This window comes from Epinephelus lanceolatus, chromosome 16 (genome assembly GCF_041903045.1).
Source record: "Epinephelus lanceolatus isolate andai-2023 chromosome 16, ASM4190304v1, whole genome shotgun sequence".
Lineage (NCBI taxonomy): Eukaryota > Metazoa > Chordata > Actinopteri > Perciformes > Serranidae > Epinephelus > Epinephelus lanceolatus.
The window spans coordinates 27,237,332-27,262,429 of NC_135749.1; the positions used below are offsets into that span (position 1 = coordinate 27,237,332).

General features: G+C 39.3%; 2 protein-coding genes across 3 annotated transcripts; one reads left to right on the top strand and one right to left on the bottom strand.

Moving 5' to 3' along the window:
• Positions 1 to 17,010, top strand: cap1 (CAP, adenylate cyclase-associated protein 1 (yeast)). 2 transcript variants are annotated; one of them, XM_033636453.2, is made up of 13 exons: positions 1 to 132; positions 4,711 to 4,812; positions 5,844 to 5,944; positions 6,257 to 6,334; positions 7,003 to 7,146; positions 8,680 to 8,765; positions 10,237 to 10,342; positions 10,967 to 11,156; positions 11,441 to 11,622; positions 11,883 to 12,003; positions 12,331 to 12,413; positions 13,843 to 13,983; positions 15,746 to 17,010. In XM_033636453.2, exons 2-13 carry the CDS (start codon positions 4,713 to 4,715, stop codon positions 15,827 to 15,829), a joined length of 1,416 nt encoding a protein of 471 aa, XP_033492344.1. In that variant the 5' UTR covers positions 1 to 132; positions 4,711 to 4,712; the 3' UTR covers positions 15,830 to 17,010. The 2 variants fall into 2 exon arrangements, with proteins under 2 accessions (XP_033492344.1, XP_033492345.1); XM_033636454.2 differs by having other exon boundaries at positions 18 to 124.
• On the bottom strand, positions 17,011 to 25,096 carry ppt1 (palmitoyl-protein thioesterase 1 (ceroid-lipofuscinosis, neuronal 1, infantile)). Its single transcript, XM_033636456.2, has 10 exons — positions 24,980 to 25,096; positions 23,533 to 23,655; positions 20,983 to 21,092; positions 20,220 to 20,347; positions 19,917 to 19,987; positions 19,435 to 19,537; positions 19,200 to 19,290; positions 18,854 to 18,952; positions 18,668 to 18,739; positions 17,011 to 17,510 (listed from the first exon to the last, which is right to left on the bottom strand). Exons 2-10 carry the CDS (start codon positions 23,645 to 23,647, stop codon positions 17,388 to 17,390), a joined length of 912 nt encoding a protein of 303 aa, XP_033492347.1. The 5' UTR covers positions 23,648 to 23,655; positions 24,980 to 25,096; the 3' UTR covers positions 17,011 to 17,387.
• Between the last annotated feature and the right edge of the window lie 2 nt (positions 25,097 to 25,098).

Here is a 25,098-nt window from a genome sequence, read left to right on the forward strand (position 1 = left end):
GCGGTGACAGCTGGGTAAATTCACCGACATACAGGAAGAATAGGACGAAGCCCAGTCTGCCCTGCAAGCCTGCACACCGCACACACCCACGGCGACATAAAGGACCAAATCACTGCTTGACCAGGTTAGCAGGTAAGCTGCCTGCAGTTGTTGGGGTGTGCGGGTTTTGTTGCGTATTTAACGTTTTCGCCATAGCGTAAAGATAACAATAAGCGAAAGAGACAATCGCCGCTTCCCTCTTCGCCGCGGCATCGAGTCGTTCAGTAATTATTTATTTATTGAAATCGGTGTGATGCTAATATACCCGGCTAGCTGATGTTGCTACGCTGTTAGCCGCAAAATCTGACGCTGAACCGTTGCCTGACACATATCTGTAACTGTTTCAGCCTTTCGTTAACTTCTTCTTTTTGTGCTGAGAGACGTCGGCTCGCGGAAATGTAGAAACTTCTTTTTCTTCTAGCAGCATTAGCTAACGCAGGGAGGGGTATGTGAGGGAGAAAAAAATCCAGGAAATGCCGAAACAAGACTGGAGACACTTCACAACTGGGAGGGGAAATTATAGACACCAGTCTGGCTCACTTATTAACTAATCTTTGAACACGTTTAACTCAAACTCAGCCTTAATGTTGTCGAGCAGACACAGTTTGTCAGCAGTTACAGTCGCTAGCTGTCTCATGGTGTTTTGGCACATTTTGTAAGCATCGCAGACTGATGCCTCATCGAAGAAACAACCGTTTACAACATGTTAACATCATTTAGGAAATTCATGGAAACTCATGCTATCAAAATGTCTTCTCAACCTCTCATATTCAATCGAGGCTTCACTTCTAGTTCACGGGTTGAACTTAGGGGGGACTCAACTTGTCGGGGGCACAGAATTCCACGTAACACCCACCGGTTCTGCTAGCTAGCTAGCTAGCTAGCGTTAGCCGAGCTAGCATCCCTGCCCGTCTGATTGAGAACCCCGGTGATCGCATTAACAGCAGCGGCTTGAACTTGATTTGTTGGAGCCTTGAGCCCACCGAAGTAGGGCTGTCCAGGACTGTTAGATCTCACCGCCATTGCTGTGGCCTACTTACCTGCCTCTGCGACAAATATACGATGTGTGTTTTTGGTTTATTCCATGCAAAGAGATAGAAAAAGCTACACACACTTCCTCCTTTATGTCTGATCGTCTGGCCCCCAGGCAGAGAAACCCTCACACAGGCCTAACCTACTTCACTGCCCCTGCATTGCTGATGGTGCTGCATGCAGAACATTTGTGCCATATGTCCACAAAAGTAGGTCTATGAATACAGTTTTACATATTGATGGAGACCAGCAATTGCTATAATGCAGAGCAAATACAATTTCTATATAGACAAGTGGCTCGGATGTCTTTTAAGACATCTGTATGTGCATGCATACACGGTATTTGACTACAGGTTTTTTGCATAGCTCTCAATATACTTGCACAGAAATAGACATAGCGGCTAGAAACAAGGACCACAAAGCAAGACAAATGAAGAAAGAATAAACAGGACAATTATGTACATACGTATGATTTACATAATGCCTCTCTGCAAAACCAACACATTGTTTTACCTCACATATTTATTATTCCTTTCTAAAATGAAAAGTTATGTTGAGCTTGTGGCCTTTGTTCCAGTGTATGAGTTATACATGTCGGCTATTTAGTTAAAAGGATAAGGCTGGTGATATTCTCTATTGCTGCCAACAAACAAGTTACAAATATATGGTTTCATTTTTAATTAAAAACAGGCTCAGTAATTTCCTATAGTGGCTGGGCACTGTAATTTATAGCAGACGTTACCCAAACTAACATAATAGCGTACTTATTGGGAACTATTATCAGCTGTTGGTTGTGATACACAGAAAATACCTGATAGTAGGATCTGTTTATTGGTGGTTTTGGTGTTTTTATGGGATTTTTTGATAGTAAGAAAAATATAAAGTATCCCCAGGCTTATCCTTTTAACTCCAAGGATCCTATCTTATGCATATCTAGCACATTTTCTTAAATTCCAGTCCAAAACGCTACTATAGAGTCTGGTTCCTCCACCTCTGGAGTTGTGGTTAAGTCCCAGTTTTGCCTTTTATAGTGCTTAGATCTAAGGAAAATGTTATGAAAGGCATAATTCCCCGGCTTGAGTCATTGCTATATCTGCTCTCACATCTCTGGAAAGTTGTTCCTGCTTCCTTGACAGTGGAGTTTCCTTGGTGGTTAGCACTTGGCTTGAACATATGTGGTCACTTTACTTAAGTGTACTTCAGGGAATGTTTTTCTGATATAGCAGAACTGGATTAAGCTTGTTAGTGTTATTATAAACGGGTTTCATCTACAGTAGATTTTGTATGCAGCTGAAACCTCAAGGTGCTTGTTTTTACTCCCACATACACCTTTTAGAGGCCACTCCCTTCCTGTATTGCTGGTGAGTCATCTCTCGGCTGAGACCAGGAAGTTGAGCAGTTGAACCTTGGTGCCTGCAGGTAGAATGTAAGAGCTGCCGAGGCCCTGAACATGTAGGCATTTAGGTCAAGGATAGTAAGGCTGTGTGTCCTGCTGTGATCTAATTTCATCTGCACGCCTTGTGCAGAAATTAATTTACAACTCTGTCTGAATGTGTGAGGCAGAAAAAGGGAAGCTGAGACATTTTTAAGTGTGACTAGTAAGAGTAGGACTTTTACAGCTATCCTGAGGCATTTTGGTCTGCCCTGTTGATATGACTTCATTTAACAGTCTAAGGGCTGATATCTTAACCTGCCTCACCCAGTGGTGCTCTAAGGCACCATTTTAATGCTTACAACAACATGATTAATGTTGGCAACAATAGAAAGTTTGGGTCATTAAAAAAACATGATGCTCTGCCAATAACCTTTCCAACCTGCCATAAATAATTTTAAAAAAGGATCAAAGATCACATCTCCATAAGGTTTGAACTTGAATAATTTGAATGAAGCCTGGTATTGTTAAATGTTTTTGAAACTGGGGCCAGGATATTACCTGAGAAACAATACTTTTTTACTTTAATGCACAAATAAAATTGTGATTTTTTTTTTTCTGATAAAATCAAGAACAAACTGATTGAAGAGTAACAAAACAAGATTAAGAATTTGACCAGACATTTTGGTAACAGAAAACCCTTATGTATCCAAATTAGATTACACCCCATTTCTGCAGCTCATTTCCCTCCATTGTTACAACCAGTGAAAGTGCATTCAAATGTGTCCCTCGATTTGTCTATCTGAGCCAAAAACGTTAAGCGCGCCGCTCCCTCAGTCACTAGATATCTAAAGATTTAGTTCAGTCCCTGTGTAGTGAAAGTGACACTGTAGTTGCAGGTTTATCTTGCGTGGACTCATTAGTGAGAGTGGTCTGTGTTCCTCCATTCACTGTCAGCCAGGTGTAAGTACCTGAGGCTGAAGGAGCTCTCAGGCACACAGGTGAAGGCAGCGTCAGGTTACAGCTGTCTTATGTAATGTTAGCTTTTCTCATTAGGTGTGTGTATGCGTAAATGTGAGATTATGCTAGACTTGGATTGAAGTTGGTTAATCATGTGCTTAAGGGGGGTAAGTTAGGATAATCAGTTATCCATTCTCTACTGTTGTGTTTATCAGAAAGAGCATCATCTTTTGTGTTTACTGAGTTTTGACTGTAGCTGCTGCCCTTTAAGTTTTTTTTTTTTTTTTTGTGAAACACAAAAGTGTGTGCAAGTGACACAGTTGGGATAACAGGGCAAGTCTGCACTCCACAGAGAGTCAGCAGTGTTTTGTAATGATCGACATACCTTTACTGAGCAAGTCCTGACCTGCTCACCAAGACAGCACATCTTTTCCTTTACTCCGCCACGAAAGGTAGAATTCAGTGACTTTTATTACAGAGTCAAAAGGGCTTAATAAATTTCCTAAAGATGGCAAATTTACATGTTTACATATTTGGAAATATTAATTAACATTCTGGAGGACTTGGTCTGTGCAAGAAATGACTTTAATCATAAGCTGGTGTATGTAATATCCAGGGCATGTTTGCACCATCAATTTTCATCCATTAGAAGTACTTGTTTCTGCCACTGATGGGCTCAGATTGTTACTAAGTATCTGACAGCATTATGGAAAGGACCCTACAGAAATAGACATTTTGTTGAATAACAAAAAAATAAAACTCATCAAAACCGTCTTGATTTGTCTTTCCACTGTTCCAACAATCACCAGCTGTGGTTGGGTTGAAATGAATCCTTAATTCACCCAGTTAGATGTGAGAATATGCTGAATCTATACACACTAAATGACTGTTTCTCGTTAAACAAAGGGAAAACGGATCTTACTCTTTTTAACAAAGGTCTTTCTCTGTAGTGATCCTTTCCCAAGATCTAACTTTTAGGGGTATAAGCCTGACATCTGATTGCAGAGAGAAATGCTTATAACATATGTCTACCAAGCTTCATAGGACCAAATCAACAAAGGACAAACGTGGAGGATCCAGAGCGCTGCTGTTTGTTTTCCTACCAAAGCGGCTAATTTTTGAATTGCAGTAATTGCCTTCACCTTGTGTCCCTGGAGTAATTCAGTCCCCAATTAGAAGACTACTAGAGCAGAAAGTACCACTTTCTGGATGATTGAAATATTATAAACACTGGGACAAACACAAAAATGAAGAGCTTTTGAATTGATGAAGCTTCATTTCTCCTTTATTTGCACCCCCCTTCACAGATATGGCTGAGTTGGCGAGTCTAGTGCAGCGGCTGGAGGTGGCAGTGGGTCGCCTGGAGTCCATGTCGGGACCTGGAGGCAGTGGAGATTCTGCTGGAGGAGGTAAATGATCAAGTATCATTTAGACACTGTAGATTAATTCCACTTATCATGCATAAGAGGTCTGTTGATGGTGTCTCTCAGTGGGATATCTGAGTCTACTTAAAGTATGCGTTAGTCAGATAAATCTGTAGAAACAAAACTGAGCCTAAAGGGATCTTTTGGGCTTTTTCTTTCACAACTCTTACTTAAGAAATCAGATCAACTTGTTCATGCAAGCCTCACAGCCAGTCAGTGCAGCTTCTCAAACTAACAAAGATTGCCAATCCGTTAACCCCTGACCTCCTATCTGGCTTCAAGGTGTAATGAGTTTGCATAGTACCACCCTTCCTTCAAGGTGATTTTCCCGCTGGCTGCTTATACCTAATAAATTATTCATTTGTACTCTGTTAAAAAAGGTCTGAACCATTGAAAAAACTAGTTTGGCAGAATATTGCCTGTTAAAGAATGACTCTCTATACCCCCTTTCTAAATGCTTATGTTTTTTAATTGCATTTTTTTGGCAACAGAGCCTGAGAGTCAATTCTATTATCTATTCTTTTTATTTTTGTTCTATTTATTAATTATATTTTAATGATTTTTTTCCCATTCAATTTCCAGTGTCTGAATTTTCTTAATTATTCAAAGTTCATTGCTCTTTTTTAAAGGGTGTGTTTGCGTTGTTATGCTATTACATTATCGGTGGTATAAAATGGTCTTGAAATTACAATAATATTGTTTATAGCAATTATTTCTGGGACAATATATCGTCTAACAGAAGTACACCACTTGTAATGGTGACAGGCCTAGCAGTAGGTGGTAATATGCTTCTAAATACTAAATTATAGACCTAACATAATCTGATCTTAAATGTGCCTCAGTCTTTGCCATCTTCCAATCTAAATGAAAAAGTCATAACTCTTGAATTTTGGTGATATTTAGCACTGTTTCTTTGTGTAATTTTTATTTTGTTTTGTGGAATTTTAATTTCCAGCTCATGATCTTTTAAAAATGTTAAAATGCATTTTCGTGCCTTGTGTTTTCCCTCTCTGTAGCTGTTTCGGCGTACGTCGAGGCCTTTGACGAGATCGTCAAAGGTCCCGTGGCTGAATACCTCTCCTTCAGCCAGAAGATCGGCGGCGATGTCCAGAAACATGTACGTTACAGTTAACATGCAAAAATGGTATAAAATGAGAAAGTTGAATAGAGTTCTGTACATCAAGTTATTTCACTATGACACCAAAAGAATCAGACTGTGATTGTACATGTTCACAAGTTGTGGTATGCTATCAAAATGGCAAACCTTGACGAGATTTGAATACGTCTTGAGTTTAGCGTACGTTGTCGTTTTGTTAGATATGTAGTTGTCAGTTTGAAGGTCAAAAGCATTCAGACACACCAGGATGATGTTTGTTCTCCATTTCTGTCCAGGTATATTTAACCAGCTTCTCTCTCTCGTCCTCTACAGGCAGAGATGATGAAGGTGGCATTCAACACTCAGAGACAATTCCTCGTAACAGCCTGCAGCTGCCAGAAGCCCTCAGACGTGAGTTAAACACAATTCGTAATTGCTCGGTCACTTAATTTTCACTGTCAGCTAAACAGCATTGATTAATCAATTTCAACAGTTTGAATAATTCATTATGTTCGCCTCTTGTCTTACATCCCTGCAACTCCTTCACTCTCCTGTGCAGGTTCTCTGTCATGGCTTTTCCTTCTTTCCTGCCCCATTATATTGATTATATTGTCAGATCATTAAATATTTAGATTCAAAATTCCTTACAGACTTACTGTTGAATATTCCAGCTATTTATACTTTAGAAAAAGACTTATCAGGAGCCCTGTCGTAGATATATGTGGTGGAGGTTTTCAACTTCTTCCACCGCAACACTAAATGCGTGTATTGTACATGACCAGGTGCATCTGGATTTAGGCCTTTTAAGGACCTTTTTTTAGGACTTTAAATTTACTTTAAATTTCAAAATTCTTTGTTTCAACAACAAAAACATAAAATGACTATGAAAAGAAATTAGTATTGGTATCGGCTATTAGCAAAATTGTTATTTTGTTGGTGTACACAAATGTCACCAGGTTAAAAGAAAACTCGCCTGAATCTTAAAATCTAAAACTTTAACTCACTAAAAATGTACCATATTTTATACATTTTATTTGCTTTTTGTAACTGTGAAACTTTGTGTCATCTTCCCTGTTCAGAAAGATTTGCAGAATATCCTGGCCCCGGTGTCCAAAGAAATCCAGCAGGTGCAGTCATTTCGTGAGCAGAACCGCACCTCGCCGCTGTTCAACCACCTTTCTGCTGTGAGCGAGAGCGTGCCTGCCCTTGGATGGATTGCCATGGTGAGAATGGGCAGGGAGCTCATTTGGACTGTTGTTTGTCTGTTACAGAGTGTGTGTGTGTGTGTGTGTGTGTGTGTGTGTGTGTGTGTGTGTGTGTGTGTGTGTGTGTGTGTGTGTGTGTGTGGGCAGATAAATGAGTGTATAATGGCCGGAAACAACCAGCTCTTTGATACTGTCATCACTGTCTGGTGAGCGACAGTTTCTTGGCTGACACAGCTCCACCAGCAACAGAGCTTCACTGTTACAGTTTAGACGATTAATCCTTTGTTTGTTCTGATTCTAATGAATAACACATCAGGGTTTTTCATATACACATAAAAGATGCACTCTTTTTTTGTATGCCCACTCCAATATCTTGAATATCTCATCATCAGCTTAGACTGTGAACTGAATTTATTACTTTTACCACCCATTTGCCACAGTAGTATGTATGAAACACACTCAGTCACATTCTGGCTGAGGTTTGGTTGAAGATCAACACCGCAGTCATGTTTGTACGCTAACAATGGAGCTAACGTAGCCTGTTAGCTTAGTATAAAGACTGCAAACGGAGGGAACCAGCTCTCCTGGCTCCATCCAGTATTAACAGGAAACTGCATACCAGTGCTGCCAAAGCTCACTGCTTAACACTCTATATCTTTATGTTTACTTCAGACAAAATCCAAAGTGTACAGGCAAATTTTGGTACTTTAAAGGAACAGTGTGGAAGATTTAGTGGTATCTAGTGGTGAGGATTACAGAATGCAGTCAGGCAAGCGTGAACTCCTGGTTAGGATTCCTTCAGTGTTCGTCGTTCAGGAGATTTTTACCAGCAGCCGAATTCTCTGCAGCGGTCCCCTCCTCCTTTTTAAAGAATATTAAAACATATCAGTTTTTTATGATATCGGCAAGTATCGTGTCATTGTCCAAAGATGGCCACAACACTATTTCGATGTGATTAAATTCAGGGGTCTGCAATTGATATGAGACAATATAATATGCCCATATAACAAAAGTATCATATTCAGCTCAGTAATAACTGTCAAGTTTCACAGACAAAACTATTGTTTTTTTGCTGGTCACACATTATTGTCTTAAGCACTTTCACATTGCATAAATTAGCCTGGCGGCTAGCATACTTTTTCCTCTACTTATAACTCAACAAATTACTTTATACTTTTTTTTACCGTTGGTTTAAGTCACTGCGTCTCTCAGCAAAACTGCACAATTGAATTTCAGCCTGCATGCACGTTTTTTATGCCTCCATGCCAGCAATAGCCATTGCTTGAGGCATTATGTTTACAGACTGTAGGTGTGTCCGTCTGTCCCATTTTTGTCAAGAACGCCTTGATTGAATTTCTTCAAATTTGGCACAAACGTCCACTACTAGTATCTTAAGAATACCTGCAGAACAGCTGTTTCCAGTCTCAGTTCAAAGCTACTCTAACTCAGTAAGAACACAAACATGCATATTTCTCAAAATGTCAGACGACTCATTTAATCTCAGATTAGACATAGATTAAATTGTGTTTATTTTTCTTGTTTGTGTCCCAGGCTCCTAAACCATGCCCCTATGTTAAAGAAATGCAGGATGCCGCCATGTTCTACACCAACCGTGTGCTAAAGGATTACAAGGAAAAGTGAGTAAAGCTTCATCAGTTTTGCAGTAAAGCTGTACACACAGTAACTTTAGTTGCAACAATCTCTGTTTTTGCTTTTTTTTTTTTTTTTAAACTGTGTCAATTGTTTTTGAAATGTTTTGATGCCTGATAACTAAAAGGGTCAGATGAACTTTCATATGCAGCCAGCCCATTTGCTCAACCCATCTGTCTCCCATCTTTCCTTCCTCCAGGCTCTTTTTTTTTTTGTTTTTTTTTTTTTTTAAATAGAGTTCAGTTTTACTGAGTCAGCGCTACCACACGACACGCTGACGCATGCTGCTGCCAGACTTCCTGTATTTAAACCTGGAATCAAAGCTTTTGTGCCTATGAGCTGAGTTACAGTCAAGTTCAAAGGCAGAGGACCAAAATCAGCCTGTTTATGCTGAACACAGAAACGGCTTATATTTAAATTTGTCAGTAAGCTCTGTTGAATCCTGTATACAAATACAAGGCAGTATTTACTCTCTAGACCATCTCAAGGCAGGTTACGGTCCCTAGGAAACAAATCATTGTTCCACTTAGACTTCCTGTCCTGCCACTACTTCACAAAAACAGCATATCAAACGCTGACCTCTAGCCTTCCTGAACTGAAATGGCTGAATCAGTTATAGGAGCTTGCTGCTGAGTGGTAGGTGTTTCCCTTCAACAAGGTACAAACTTAATGTCAGAAATAAAGTTTACTGCTTCCCTAAAGAAACAGACCAGTGCAAAGTGTGGATTACAGCAGCAAAGCGAAAGAACTGGACATCGCTGGGGAAACTCCAGAGTCTGTAGTGCTCATTTAATTACTGCTAAGTTTTGCAACTGTATACAAATATGTACACTTCTCGTGCCAGCAGACATGCAAAATATCACCTGGTGGCACAAAATAAAAATCTCGCATTAAAACACAGCTGCTGGAGAAAATCCTAGGGGAAAAAAACTCATTCGTAATTTAATTTTGGGATTCAGATACTCGCCTGTTTGTTTGTTTTCCCAGTACTTTGTCAAGCCTTGTCTCAGATTTGGAGGCTATTATTGTGAGCATTTATGTAGGTCTGTAATTTACCCACGTATGTCACAAAAAGTACATAGCTAGGACCTCGCTCAGCCAAACACCTCAGGATTAAAACATGTAAAACATGTTAAGTGTTTTGGAAAAATGTTTTTATTAGCAAACAACAATACTGTAGAATAACACAACCCCTCAAAGTGTATGCCTTTTAATTAAACCAAAGTACACATGTTGCAGCACCATGCCGTTTATCTCTGATGTGAGATTTGGACTTAGTGGTTACTGTGGGTTAGAAAATGTTCTATTTTAAATGTTATAATCTCTGGTTTTGTTTCCATTCTGGGTCTCATGCATTGTCTGGTTTCTTCCTGTGGGACGCAGTGACCAGTGAAAAGGAACAATAAATTGCCAGAGGGTGTAGAAAAGAAATATAAAATGCCTGTTTCTTCCTCACAGGGACAAGACACATGTGGACTGGGTGAAGGCCTACCTCAGCATCTGGACTGAACTCCAGAACTACATCAAACAGCACCACACCACCGGGGTGACCTGGAGCAAGACCGTGAGTCTTATAAGAATAAAACTTGAGAATCCTCTAAAGAGCTAATGTACAAGAAAAAGTTCTTAGCTGAGTCAGTGTGATTATTTATCAAACAACTTACTTCCACCTACAGTGAAGTGTAGGAGCAGCTTTTTAAGAGCAAGTGCTAAAATGATGAATCACATTTATGTTCTTGGCAGGAAGAGCCAGTTAGAGACAAGGATTTACTGCCAGATATATTATTCCTTTACTAACATTTTTACATTTTCTCCAGCTTCAATTAACACATAAAATTTACAACAGTTTCATATATTTACAGATCAAGTTAACCACTGCAGCACCTAGATATCATTTCAAAATCATCCTTAAAATCACTCCAGAACATGTCAGAGTCAGAACTTCTGACTCTGTACTACAGACATCCAAGATCTACTGTTACCCAACTTAGAGTGTTTTTAAGACATAAAGTTGTATAACTTGGTATAAATGTAACAAAAACTTTTTAAGTGGGTGTAAAAGTAAATACTTTATTTTTATTTAACTTTAAGCTCCTGCTCTTTCTCTCATGTACTCCTCATCTGTCCTCGCTGGTCACGACACTAGATGGCTTCAGTTACAGTATTTCTAATTTTCTGTCCGCCACAGGGTCCTGTGGCTTGCGCCTCTGCAGCTTCCCCCAGGGCTCCTGCTGGTGGATGTCCTCCCCCACCTCCCCCTGGACCACCTCCTCCCCCCATGGACTGCAGTGCTCCCTCTGGCGGCGGCGGTAATGGTGGTGCTGACGTTCGTAACGCTTTGTTCGCCTCACTTAACAAGGGATCGGACATCACCAAAGGTAGGTTGTGATCAGCAATCTATAACAATTCTTATTTTTCCAGTTCAGTCTTCTTTAAGGTAACTATATATGTCAAGAATTGTAGTTAGAGTAAAAAGTAAAAATATTTCTGTCTGAGCTTTAGTGACATAGAAGTACAAAGTAAGTACAAATGCCTCAGATTGAACAGTAGTACAGTACTTGGGGAAAATGTACATAGTTACTCTTCACCACTGTAAAAATCATCAATTACAAACTGCTGTAGGACTTATAATGCATCTCCCCTCTTTCCTTCAACTCTCCAGGCCTGAAGCATGTGAGCGACGACCAGAAGACCCACAAGAATCCTAACCTGAGGGGAACAGGTCCTTCAGTACGTTCCGGGCCAAAACCTTTCTGTTCCCAGAGCCTCCGAGGTCCTGTGTCTGCCCCCACAACCCAAACACACCCTCCTGTGTGTGAGCTGGAAGACAAGAAGTGGAAAGTGGTAAGTTGTTCACTCTCAATAAAAACATTACTGGAGGAAATGAGAAAGAGCTGACTTTATTTTAAGTTATTGTGAGTTATCCATACAAAAGGAAAGATGTGGAGATGAGACGTGGAGATAAGGAACAGGCCAGATTAACTAGAGAGAACAACTGAACCAGACTTACTTTTTATTAAATTGTGTTATTTTTCTGTGGCTAGCCTTTTATAGTAACTCCATCTCTACTTTCCTCTTCACTCTTCTGTCTTCTCATTCTGCAGGAGTACCAAGAGAAAGCACAGCTGGAGATTGCAGAGACTGAGCTGAAACAAGTGGTTTACGCTTTCAAGTGTAACAATAGCACCCTGACAGTCAAGAACAAACTTAACTCCATCACTTTAGGTAAGAACCTGAAATTGGTATGTCACTAATTTGCTGAATCTGTTTCCATTGTACTTAGTTTCCTTTACTTTTTTTGATACACCAACTTTCCACCTTCCCCGAGTGTAAAATCCTTTTTTATGATATTTTGAATTTGGAGAGGGATGGGAATGCACCTTATGATATGAATAAAATTATAATAATTAAATACTATTTAAAAATGACTGTTAGCTTGAAAAATACCAATAAAAAAGTTGGGGTAACAATAAGTAAAAGTTGCCAGTGTGATGGTGGGTAGAACAGATCGTGTTAAATAAATAATAAAAAGCATTTGTTGGTCTCCATCAGACAACTGTAAGAAAACGGGCCTGGTGTTTGACAACGTCGTGGGCATTGTGGACATCATCAACTGCAAGGACGTCAAGATCCAGGTGTGTAAAACAACATGCAGTTTACTAACAAAATGCTGTTTTCACAGAGACTATAACAGACATATGACTCTTCTGTGGCACACTCGCTCAGCAGACTGCATTCAAATAAACACAAGAAGTTTGTGCTCTAATAATAAAAAAAAAAAAAAAAGGGATCAGCGCTCAGTGAATAATCCTCCTAAGCCCTGCGATAAGCTATTATGGCAAGGCTTAACTATACAGACCCGTGAGCAGTGATAACTAGCATGTCTTTGGGGTCATCGGGTGGGAACCTCCTTTCACCGGTGTTTCGTCTAGTTAGTCCCACGACACCTCCAGGAGGCTAGACAGTGATCTCTGGCGTCCCAGAGACACTCCCCTAATGCCAGGTCTCACTGCTCCCCACACTAACCGAACAACCTCCTTTACCTTACCTATACTACCACAGAGGAGGTAGACCCAGGGAAGGAAGCCTTGTTAGGCTATCACACTCCCCCGCCGGGTTAGGCTGTACAGTCTACCTCCCCAGGACGAGCCCTCACAACAATGACACCTCCAGGAGGCTGGACAGTGATCTCAGCCCAAACAGCACTGCCAACTTCAACCAAGCCCAGGCTCCGTTTATGCGAGCTCCAGGCAGAAGCAATGCTGATACTACCTTTACTAGCACATTCACCATACTCTATTTCACACGCTACATAGCATAACTACAATGTAAGCTAAAGTTAAAGGAGATAAATGAACTCACAGGATCAGCAAACATACTCACTTTGCAGCATGGTCTCAAACAAAATGGATTCAAATAGGCCACTCCCACACTTAAATAATCTTCCTCTTCCTGGATTTCCTTCTTACTTACACATGGCTTTCTCAGCCCAAACAGCACTGCCATCTTCAACCAAACCCAGGCTCCATACATGCGAGCTCCAGGCAGAAGCAATGCTGATACTAGCTTTCCTGTCACATTCACCATACTCTATTTCACCCCCTGCCCTACGCCATGCTCTTGGTATAATTTGTTTTTCCCAAACTATTCTTAGCTGTTTCCACAAAAATTTAAGGGTATCAGGCGCACTTTTATAAACCCGGTAGGGGACTCCATTAGGCCCTGGGGCCAAAGAAGCCTTTGCACGCCTGACCACCTCCTGAACTTCCTTCCACCTAGGTGGCCTGACATCCATCTCATGCTCTATCCCTCCTAATGGAGGGATATCAGTGTGATGTTCGATATCTGGATCCCACCCAGTGGCTTTGTTTCAGTTCATATCACACAGTCATTTCTGCGGTGTCTCTCTTCAGTCACTGTTGTAATTAGATTCAGTCCTTTTGCTGAAGGAAATCTTGATGGTAGTTCAGCACAGAAACGTTTGTCCCATCAGATACAGCAGAAATAAATTAAACTTTTCATACAGCAGCTATTACATGTACTTTGTTGCCTGTTTGTGTCTAGGTCCTGGGTAAGGTCCCCACTATCTCCATCAACAAGACGGACGGTTGCCATGTCTACCTGAGCAAGGACTCTCTGAACTGCGAGATCATCAGCGCCAAGAGCTCAGAGATGAACATCCTGGTACCGAAAGACGATGACTTTGTGAGTATCTTTTGTAGCAGGGAAATGTTTTTTAAGATATTTTTTGCCTTTAATGGACAGAGTGAGTGAGTGAGTGAGTGAGTGAACAGGCTTGACTCGAACCCGGGCTGCTGCGGCAACAGCCTTGTACATGGGGCGTCTGCTCTACCACTAAGCCACCGACGCCCCAAGCAGGGAAATTTTTTAACGGTTAAAGAAGAAGTCTGGTGATATTTCGGGCCAGTGTTTTTCAAGTCAGAAACCTCGTTTCCACCAAGCATTCCAGGTCAGTTTGTTGCTCATAAGAACGGTTATTTTTGTGTATCCATCATCAACAGTTATGGACAGCACCAACAGAAGTGTCCCATTCTGTTGTTGTTTTTTTCTTTCCCTCTTTGTTGAGGCACCCAGCACACTGATCAAATCCTAAAAGGTGGAGCTTGAAACTTTGCAGTCCGTTGATTGATCGATAGAGAATTGTCACTCCTGCTCGACACAGACTTCCATCAGTTACCACAAAGACTCTAAACACTCCAGCCTGTTCTTTTTTGATCTTATAATGACAGTGTGCAGTCCCGTTCTGTGGATGATCGAGATTCAGACAAATACAGCAATGCCATGTGGTAACAACCATGCTTACATTTGAGTAGTGTGTGTGGTGGAAATGCCAAACAGATCTAGAGTTTAGGTAAATGTCCTTAAAGGTTACATTTAGATTCTTAGGTTATTACAACAAAAGTTTTTGTCGGAAACGTGGCTATAGTGCACAAATGACCACTATGATAAATGATGCCTCGTAGCCCAGTGCTGATCCTCAGGGCTTGTTAAATCCTCTCTAGGGCACCGGATCCACAGCTGAAAGTTGGTTCCCACTAAATGCATTATTTGCTCCCGATTGAGCAACATTTGCTGACAACTACAGTGTCCAGATGTGTTAGGGAATTGAAAAAAAATCACAACTGTCTGTTTGTAGAACCAATTGGCTTGGGTCTGAATCCTATGGACAGGTTAGTCTTTTCATGGGCTTTGTTGACAATAAGATAAACAATTATTTCTAGCCTTTCCTCTCAGCACATTATGGCTACATATTGGTACTCAATACTTTTAAGATATCAACCGAAATAACCCAGTACCAAGTAGTAAAGAAATATCTCCAGTCACATGATGCCAAAATTCAATCCTTTATGTGCTGGGGTTCTGATCCCAGACCTTCATAACTCCCCACCAGATCAGCAAACTCTCTGTAGCTGCTGTCTCCGTAGCCGTTCTCCTTCAGGTCAATTCAGTGTCTGCTCAGTTCACATGACCTAACACAGCAGCAGCTGACATCTTACACTGAGCTGTTAAATAGTCCAGACAAACTCACCCTGACAATAAAATGGCTCCACTCTGTTATTAAACCGTGTAATGCTAACAGTTAGCCATGTCAGTGTGTGTGCAGCCTGGTGGAGCTCACACTCCTGCAGCAGCAGCAGCTACAACCCATACATACAGTCTGTGTTGTGGTGAAATTGACCACAGTGTATTTGACAGAGCTAGCATACATTTGTAAGTATGAAAGTATGGCTACTACACTCCACTTTTCACAGCCCTAGTAAAGCCCTTCACATTACCTGTGTTGAATAGGTTAAAGTACTCTATTGTTATCAGTGTCACTTTAAGGATACTGATACTGATACTGGTACTGGTGTTGGTATCATAATTTTCTAAAGGATCCCCAGCCTTTTCTGCACGCATACATATGAAATATACATTTCAGCACGACTTCTCTCTCCTCTCTCAGGTGGAGATCGCTGTTCCTGAGCAGTTCAAGACAGTCTGGGACGGCAAGAAGCTTGTCACCACAGCAACAGAGATCGCCGGCTAGACAGGGCCAGCATGTGAAACGGCGGCCCCTCCTCGTCACCATCCCCACCTCCTTTTTTTGCAAATGCCTTCCTGACTGATCGACCACCCCACTAGCTAACTCTCACACTGTAGACTTGAGATTTGGATCTCATATATTCCCCCCCCCCCCCCTAACAGCCAATCACAGCTTAAGCTGTCCCTTCCATCAGCCAATGAGAGGACTGCTCGCTTTTATCTGGAGCAAAATCCTCCAGCCAATCAGCAGGGAGCGGCTTGTCGTTCAGATTTTTTTCTTCCTGTGAGCCAGTGAGCACTTTTCGAACACATTCACGAGTTTTGCCAATAGCTGGGATGCTCTGTATATTATTTTGTATCTATCTGGATAATGCTAAGCTAAATTTAACACGTAGATTAGCTAACATGGGATTAAAAGCGCTGCAGCCAATCAGGCTCAGCTATCAGGATGCTTCAGCTATTACTCCTTCTCTTCTGGTCGGGAGCAGCTGGCGTTTTTTAAGCTGTGGCCTGATAGGTTTCTGTTCCATTATATGCAACCCACTGGTGAAGCACTTGTCAAACAGAGGATAAAGGCATCCATATCACCTCCGCTGACAATAGTTGACTATAATAATAACATTCATAGTGGATAATAATATGAAAAAGAAGTCAGCACTCTCAGAGCACATTCATAGGAGAAAAAACAAGTTGTGTGCACATCATGAAACTCTGAAACTCTCCATCTAGATGATGTTGGAACAATAAAATGATCATTCCATGTGCTTTTCCTTAAACCCCACACATAGCACATTCCCAAATACTAAAATAACATTCCATATAAAAGAGGCATGTAAGAAAAGTTTGCGATAAAGAGCAAAGCGATACAAAGAGGAAGAGAGAGACTGACGGACATCATCATCGTCGATTGAATGCTTCACCTCCGCCTCAGTCTCTAGATTGGAAATATCTGCTGTCATCATCTGTGTAGATATTAATAATTACTGAATAGTCTTGAAATATTAACCTGACCATCGCTCTGAGCTCACACCTGCACTCTTTGGTTATCTTCAGCTCTTGATGCTGTTCGCTGAATTTTCTTTTATATCGTCTCTTTCTTTTTACCTCTTGATTTTTTTTTTGGGTCCAAAAATCAGAATTTTGCTCATTAGTACTGGAGACATCATTAAAACATGTTGCAATAAATTTGTTTTGTTTGTCTTTATTTGATTAAACATGTAGTCTGTACAGATGCAGTTAAATTATGTATTTAGTGAAAGAATTTATCTTAAAAAAAAAGTCTCAATCCAACATTTCTAACAACAATTTGACCTCATCAGAACAACTCGCAGTGGAAATAACAGTGTTGGTAATGTAGCTGTACGCCAACACACAAATTAGCTGCTAAAATTAACATTACAAAACCTCAATATGCTACAACTGATCAGTGCAAAAGGAATGGTGTGCTTTCTGCAGCCCTGCCCAAGTTATTAAGCTTTTACTCTTGCATTATATTGCTATGGAAACAGAACAGCAGTTAGTCTGATATTATATTTACTCCGAAACAACTGACTTGAGGTGTTTTAGCGTAAATAAGGCAGCAAGTTTGCGTTGAACCACTCTCTGGTGAACTGCAGGTGGTCTCCCTGGGTTGCCAGAAACACCAGCTTTCCAGCTTTGTCCATCGCTGCCAGGCCCAGACGATCCTGCAGGAGGACAATGTAATACGATTTAACATCCTCAGACAGTCACTGGTGTAAGATAACAATACTACAGTGTCTTAAGACTTAATTATCTGTTAAACTTCTTGAGAAGAAGGATAAAATGTATGACCAATTTGGCAACTTTAAAATAATACTGAAAATAATCTGCACACATTACAATAGTTTTAAGGCATGAACAGAATTTAAACCTACAATATGTAATTTTCTGCCACTAGGGGTCTCAAGACGATAACAAAGACTGAGAATACCCTAACTGCAGCCAGTTTCTCCTGCTTAGGATTCTCTCAGTGCTCATCGTATGGTCTCTTTCTCTCAAACAAATGGACCCAGTGATTTAAACCAGTAAAAACATTAACTAAAGCAGTTTTACATTTAAAAATAAGTGTTTCTCCAGTGCTGATCAGCACAACAGGAATTGGAGCTGAGCTGCCACGAACATTTGTTTGTCTGGTAACTTCAGATGCAGCTGTCTCATGACTACAATCATTCATCTGGTTAAATCATATGGTCAAAATCAACCAAGATCTAAAAAGAGTATTGTAAAAATTATGACAGCCTCCCTGACGCATGCGCAAAGGGGATATGATGCCACTGACAAATGATGGTGACCAAATGTTGCAGACTAATCCTTGATTGAGATGACAGATTCTTTGTGTTTGAGCATTATTGGAAATGTCCGAGATAATGCAAGTAAGTACACATCTCAACAAAATATATAACACTGGTCTAGTTGCTTTCAGACATTTTGACATGGGAAAAGTTAATTATATCTTTACGACTGGTTTATTAGACAATTTACAAACTAAATCAGTGCAGCAGAGTTTGAGATGTCCTTTGAGATGACCTTTGTCCTTAATGTGAGTCAAGCTTACCCTAATGCTATCTTCAGGGTAATTTTCTCACACTTTAGAGAGCCTAAAGGTCCAACGAAGGACTTAAATTGCATGTCATAACCTACCTCAGTTGTTTTTACAAGCTGGTGCTCATAACAAGGAAAGTGGACTTTGTTTAAAATTAGTGGAATGTCCCTTTAACTGTGGCTAAGACTAATAGGAGCCATACACTACAAAGAAAATAAAAAATACTAATTTATCTTAGAATATGTATCACTTCCAGACAAGACAAATGGGCACAGTTACCTCTTTGTAGAGAACGCTCTCCTGTAGAGTTTCAGTCTCTTTGGCCTGGCCGGTTTTCAGGAAGCCGAACCACTACAGCGAGAATCAGGAGAAGACTGTTTGTGACGTGGCTTTATTACAGTATATTCAGTGAAACAGAGAGTATGATACATATAGAGTGTATCATACAGAGTGTGTGTTCGTTACCTCTGTAACAACAGGATCAACTACAGTGTCCTGCAGGAACTTGACCATGACGAACTTCTCCAGCAACTGAAGATTCTTCCTGTACGTCTCATTTACGGCCTTTAGAGATGACAAAACATACAGAGAGAGCCGATTATGGCCAACTTGATTCGGATTATAGGCATCTTAAATATGTTTTGCTGCTGCCCCCATCCACAGCAGTACGTTGCTTTGCTTCCATGTCAGTACTCCTTCCTGTTTCTCCAAACTCATACAACCCCACTTTAAAAAAATCCAGACTATCCCTTTAATCCAAACTTTGCATTTGCTTTCAGACTCTGGGGCCGGTCTGCAGCCACATACTGACCCTCTCCTGATTGATGTCGGCCAGGAAGAGGCTGTACTTCTTGTACAGGTCATCGTTTAACGGGTCGTGCCAGTACTGGGCCTGCACCAGGCTGATAACCACAAACACAACATCCAGTCAGTGCTCCAGAACAACAGTCTGTACAGTGGTGAAGAGTCTCATTAACATCAACGCCACTAAACACATCAGCACCACTGAGCGATAAACAATCATGCAGAGAGGGGAGGGAACGTACTGTTTCTGAACCAGTTTGGAGTATGCTCCATCATTCAGAGCTTTGCGGATCATGTCACAGATGTGGGAGCTCTCTCCGGGACACCGGGGCAACCCGTACACTCCTGGGGATTGAAGAACACACACACACACACACACACACACACACACACAGTGATAACAGTGATTCATACTCACACTGTCACACTGTCTTCCAAGGCCTAAAAATGATGGAGGAGCTATAAATAAAAAAGGTCAGGACACAGCTTGTCTGGTTTTGACAAAGAGCTGATACATATACGGGCCACATACAGGATATTCTGAGTAAAAAAAGCAGTTTAAAATTGGTTCCAGGAGCCAAAAAGACGCCCTGTCTACAACTGAGCATTTATTAGCTTTGTATGTTTAGTACAGAAATGAAAGAAACAGAAAATGTATCTAGTGCCAGCTTTGTCATGGGAAGTGAGCTGGACTGGTGTTTTGGGTTGCTCATAACAATGTTACCTTGGTGCTGGCCCCCGATTGAGATCAGGGTTTTCATTGGTGGCGAGGGACAGCGCTGAGCCACAGCTCTCCTGAGAACACAGGAACCAGCAGCTTCCTTATTTTTGTCAGGAGACAAACACTTTATACAGACAACACGCTCAAACAAAGGACGAAGCTCTGAGATCACACTACTCTGTGTGCTCTCTGGTGCTTCATTCACTCTGCAGAAGAATCAGGCAGGAAGGGAAACACAGAATTTGTCCAATTTCTACCACATTCACGTAACAAAACCATCCAGTGTCCAGAACAGTGGTTACATACAGAAATTGTGCCCCCTGGGAGAAGCCCATAGCATTGTATCCTCCCTTCAACTTTGGGTCCTGAGCCAGCTGACTGCACACCATGGACACCTGCTTATTCACGTCCATGAAAAACCCATTTTCTGTGTCCTGCAGGAGGAGAAACATGAAAAGGTCAAAGCGTAGCGGTCGGATTAGAAAGAAGAAAACGAGCTCCGTCCACGAGGAGAAGAGCTGAGAGATAAAGTCACGGTGTCACGACGGATCAAAGCAGAGTCGTGCTGGTTTGCTATGAATATTAAAACTGAAAAATGACATAGTGAAGTTGTAAAAGAGCCACTTTTCTGATGTAACCTGTGCCACTAGCGCTGCAAATATCACAGAAGAGGAATCCTCACACGTCATGTGGATGTATCAATCCAACCTGTTGTGTGAGTGCTGGGTTCACATGTGACACTTTGGGCTAAACGTGTCATATTTTCATATTTATTGTGTGTTTATGCAACAAAAAGAGGACTTGTTTATTCTGTTGAAGGCAGTGAATTAATCTATGTAACTTTACCATTGCAGTAGATTTCTTTTTGGTTAAGTTTGGAGTTACCAAACTTAAAGTAGCTACTTTTTAGCCAGAGAAACATAAAAAAATGACATTATATGGATAAAAAAGTAAATATAAAATGAAGCGCCGACATTTTAGAATAGAAGAAAGAATAAAAGTCAAAAGATGAGTTCTATTCTCTCCAGCAACTTAATCACTTTTGGATATTTGGTTACTGTGAAAGTACCTCAATGACATTCTTTCCAATCATCAGTGAGAGCACGTAAACGCCAGAGATCTCCTCCTCAATCATCTTCTTTATCGCCCCCATGCTGAGCGGGTTACAGCAGCTGTCGCCTGGTGGACACACAAACATTTACTATCATTTATCATGTAAACATTTTAGTTAAACTTGACTCACTTTACAGTGCTAAATGTAGTGCATGTAGTGGTTGTTAAAACCAAGTATAGTCTGATATTTAGATGATATTTATTATTCCTGTGTGCCATAGAGCTCCACTGGTGCCCAAAAATACACTACAAATATACAAAATGGACCACGACATTGCACTGGATGGCATGTTCCTTCATCACCATGAAGCTGCACTGTGGTTTATTTTGAGCCTCACATACATCATTTTGCTGTCGTCTCTACAGCAACAAATGTGTGTTAATCAACTACTGAAAACAGTCCCCCATAAATGCCCTTTTTATTCCTATTAGAGCAATGTTTGTTTAAAAAAAAGGGGAGACAAATGGTCTTGTGTGGAGCAGTGGAATGTAACTAAGTGCATTTACTCAAGTACTGTACTTTACTTGAGTGTTTTATTTTGGCACTTGTATCAATCAATTCATCAATCAAACCTTAGTGTAGAGTGTAGTGTAGATAAGACAAAAACATTTTAACTATTTAACATTTTGAGACCAAGTCACGAGACAATAATAATAATGAAAATGTGATAAAATAAAGCTAAAGCAGTAATAGGAGTAAAAAGAATGATAATAAGGAGTAATAAGAATTCAAAAATAGATTGAGGAAGTACATAAAATAAATGAAAAAGTCCAAACAAGAGAAAAATGATGACAATAAAATACAATTAATTATCAATTACCTATTAATTTTTATAAATTACCAAAAAAATTAAACTGATTTAATAAAAGCTGGAATAAAATAACTTAAAAGGACATAAAAAGATTAATAAAATGGATTAAAAGGACAAAAAAAAACCTGAAGACAAATAAAATCAGTAACATAATAGAATAACAAATAAATTCAAATGTAATAACATTTTACAATATACATTTAATAAAATAAGTGAAAAATATTGTCAATAGTGTAGTTAACATATTTATAAGTTGCTTTGCAGATGAAGATTTGAAAAAACTATAATGATAATATAATTATGAATAAATAAAAAAAATAAAAAGTATATGAAAATAATAATTAATTACTTATTAATAAAAATAATAAAATAAGAAAAAAATCAATAAATGAAAATGTATATGAAAATAATAAACATTAATATAATCATTAATTATTTATTATTTTATATAAATTACCAAAATAAATAAATCAATTTAATACAATTATTAAATAAAAGCTGGAATAACATAACTTAAAAGGACATAAAAAGATTAAGAAAATAGTTTAAAAAGGACAAAAAAACCTGAAGACAAATAAAATCAATAAGATAATAAAATAACAGATAAAATTTAATTTAATACCATTTTCCAATATACATTTAATAAAATAAGTGAGAAATATTGAGTGTTGTTAACGTATTTATCAGTTGTTTTGAAGAAGAAGATTTTAAAAAACTATAATGATAACATAAACTACAATACAATCAGTAAATTCAACCCAACAGTCAAAAATAGCACTACTACATCCAACTCTACACTAAAATGCATATTTCATGTTACTGAATCAATATCAGTATTATATGTGTAATATTGTAACAATGACAGAGCCCATTTTGGCTGCATAGTGAGCACTTTTACTTTTCTACTTCAGTACATTTTCTAGATGATACTCAGTTACTTTTACTTGTAACAGAGTATTTTTTAAACTGTGGTACTGCTACTCTTACTCAAGTGTCCACCACTGCTTGGTTGTCATAGACAGGGTAGAGAAATGGGAGAGTGCTGCGATGGATGTTGTTGATTTTTTTGTCCTTTCATTGGATTTACTGACCTCAGAAGCACCCGAGCCATTGTTGTTGAAGGAGAAGAGAAAGTGTTTTTGTTTTGTTTTTTCACTTCCCCTGACTGTATTTTCCGAAACACTATGCAATTAAAATGAGCAACTTTGCAGCTGTAAGTGTAACTCTGAGGCTGCACACCGCACCTCTTTCACATTACAGTTCTCAGGGGGTTTTATTTCAGCTGAGCAACCGTAGGTGTTAATGTTCAGGTTTAGAAGAAGTGGTGGTGGGGGATTTTTTTTTTTGTTTTTTTTTTGCTTTCACTCTCACCAAAGTGTAAGCAATAACATGGGTGGATGTGTAATGTCTTATCATGCTCTACTGCAGTTTCCCTTTCACTTTCTGTTCTGAAATATGTCTGTGGCCCTGAGAAAGCTCACAATGTTATAAATCTTTGAAAAAATATCAGGAGTTTTTTTTCTTCAGTTTAGTTTCTTTAGAGCGGTAACAAGCAAGTGACGCTGTCACACAGAGCTGAATAAGATGATTTTGTTGACATTAAAACCACATTAGAGGAAATTAAAATGGGGAAGTGGATGTTAAAGGTTTCTTTTCTTCTTTTCAGTGTGAGAATGAGGAGCACAGTCACTCACCCATCCCATGCCACAGCACCACTGGTACGGTCCCATTGTTGGCATCATAAACTGAGCTGCCAGCAACGAGCAGGACTGGACCAGCCAGGAGGAAACACAGGAAGGCTGATGTCATCCTGGATCCTGAAACAAACACCATCTTCACTTTGTTGTATTTGATTAAGGCATACCTCTGCAAGACTCAGTAGAGCAACTAGACCGATCACAAATTAACTTAACCCCATAACTGTTTGTAGTAAGTATGGCTTGTGATAAATTTTCAACACAAAACTTGGAATACAACTAATGTCACACTAGAAATACTTTCTTTGTTGTTCACTGTAAACATCTATACAGATTGTTATCATTAAAAGATCCTGTCAATCTTTCATCTCTGACCTGCCTCTGCATATATTATTTTTGCTATTTTAACTTTAATTCTGTATACTTATTTTTAACTAAGCATTTATCAAAAAAATAGGTACCTGTTATTTTTGGAGTCAGACATTCAACTTTTATCATTCTCTCCTTATGATAATAATATAACTATGGAGATATATTTGTCTCAGTATTATTTGTGTGAACAGATCGACGATCCATGTGTTTGTGTGTAATCTGAAAACATAAAACATCTTCTACAAATACAAAAAAAAGATTTGTTGATTCAAACAAAAATATTTTGCAGATATAAAATGGATCTGCAAATACACAAACAAATGCCACACATAAAAAGAATATCTTTAAAAACATTAATTTACAAATAAATAGAAAACATTTTTTAATATCTTTCTCTTTCTAACATTTACAACTTTCGGCCTTTTTTGTTTGTTTGTTTGAAATTTGTTTGTGTATTTGCAGATCTGATTTATATTTGGAGAAATATCTCTAAAGGAATACAAATCTTTTTCTGTATTTGTGGAAGTTGATTTATGTTTACAGATTAACACATTTACACAGATTTATCGATCTCCTCACAGATAATAATGAGATAAGTTTCTGTATATATATATAACTAAATATAAAGTAAAAATTCAAAAATAGAATAATCAACGTTAGACCAACAGTCAGGAGATCAGAGTCATGTGAAATACAGTCACTAAATTAATTTTATTTCCTGTTATCTACAATGCTTTCAATTCATTATAACTCCGCAAAGCCTGTCTCGGATACATCAGCAAAACAACAAGGCTGAAACAATGAATCAGCCCTTAAACTGCACTATAATAAAGATACTTCACGTTACAATCAATCATGGTGGAAGTCAGCTCCCACAAGGTAACTAACTTATCAAGGTTCAACGCTACATGAAATAAATCAATATGCTAACACATTTTGCAACATGTAGTAGCAGACTTATACTATGGATAAGGTTAACGTTAAACTAATATTTAAACAAAATGATATAGTTTTGATGTGATAAGCCTAATTAAATCTTAAAAGAGCATAAACGGCCAGAGACTTTACTCACCGTTTGTTCTTCCTGCTTCTGTTTGTAGCTGCTTGTCATGTGATTATGTTTGGAGTGAACAGCCAATCAGAATTAACAGGCGGGGCTAAGGCGTCAGGGGGCGGAAGTGTCCAACTTGT

Bases quoted from the DNA above. Each gene is read 5' to 3' on its own strand.
- cap1 (XM_033636453.2), top strand. From the start codon at position 4,713: ATGGCTGAGTTGGCGAGTCTAGTGCAGCGGCTGGAGGTGGCAGTGGGT. The intron at 5,945-6,256 runs GTACGTTACAGT...CGTCCTCTACAG, and splicing joins GCGGCGATGTCCAGAAACAT to GCAGAGATGATGAAGGTGGC. The intron at 11,623-11,882 runs GTAAGTTGTTCA...CTCATTCTGCAG, and splicing joins AAGACAAGAAGTGGAAAGTG to GAGTACCAAGAGAAAGCACA.
- ppt1 (XM_033636456.2), bottom strand. From the start codon at position 23,647: ATGACATCAGCCTTCCTGTGTTTCCTCCTGGCTGGTCCAGTCCTGCTC. The intron at 19,291-19,434 runs GTACGTTCCCTC...TGTGGTTATCAG, and splicing joins TCCAAACTGGTTCAGAAACA to CCTGGTGCAGGCCCAGTACT. The intron at 18,953-19,199 runs GTCAGTATGTGG...TCATCTCTAAAG, and splicing joins CCGACATCAATCAGGAGAGG to GCCGTAAATGAGACGTACAG.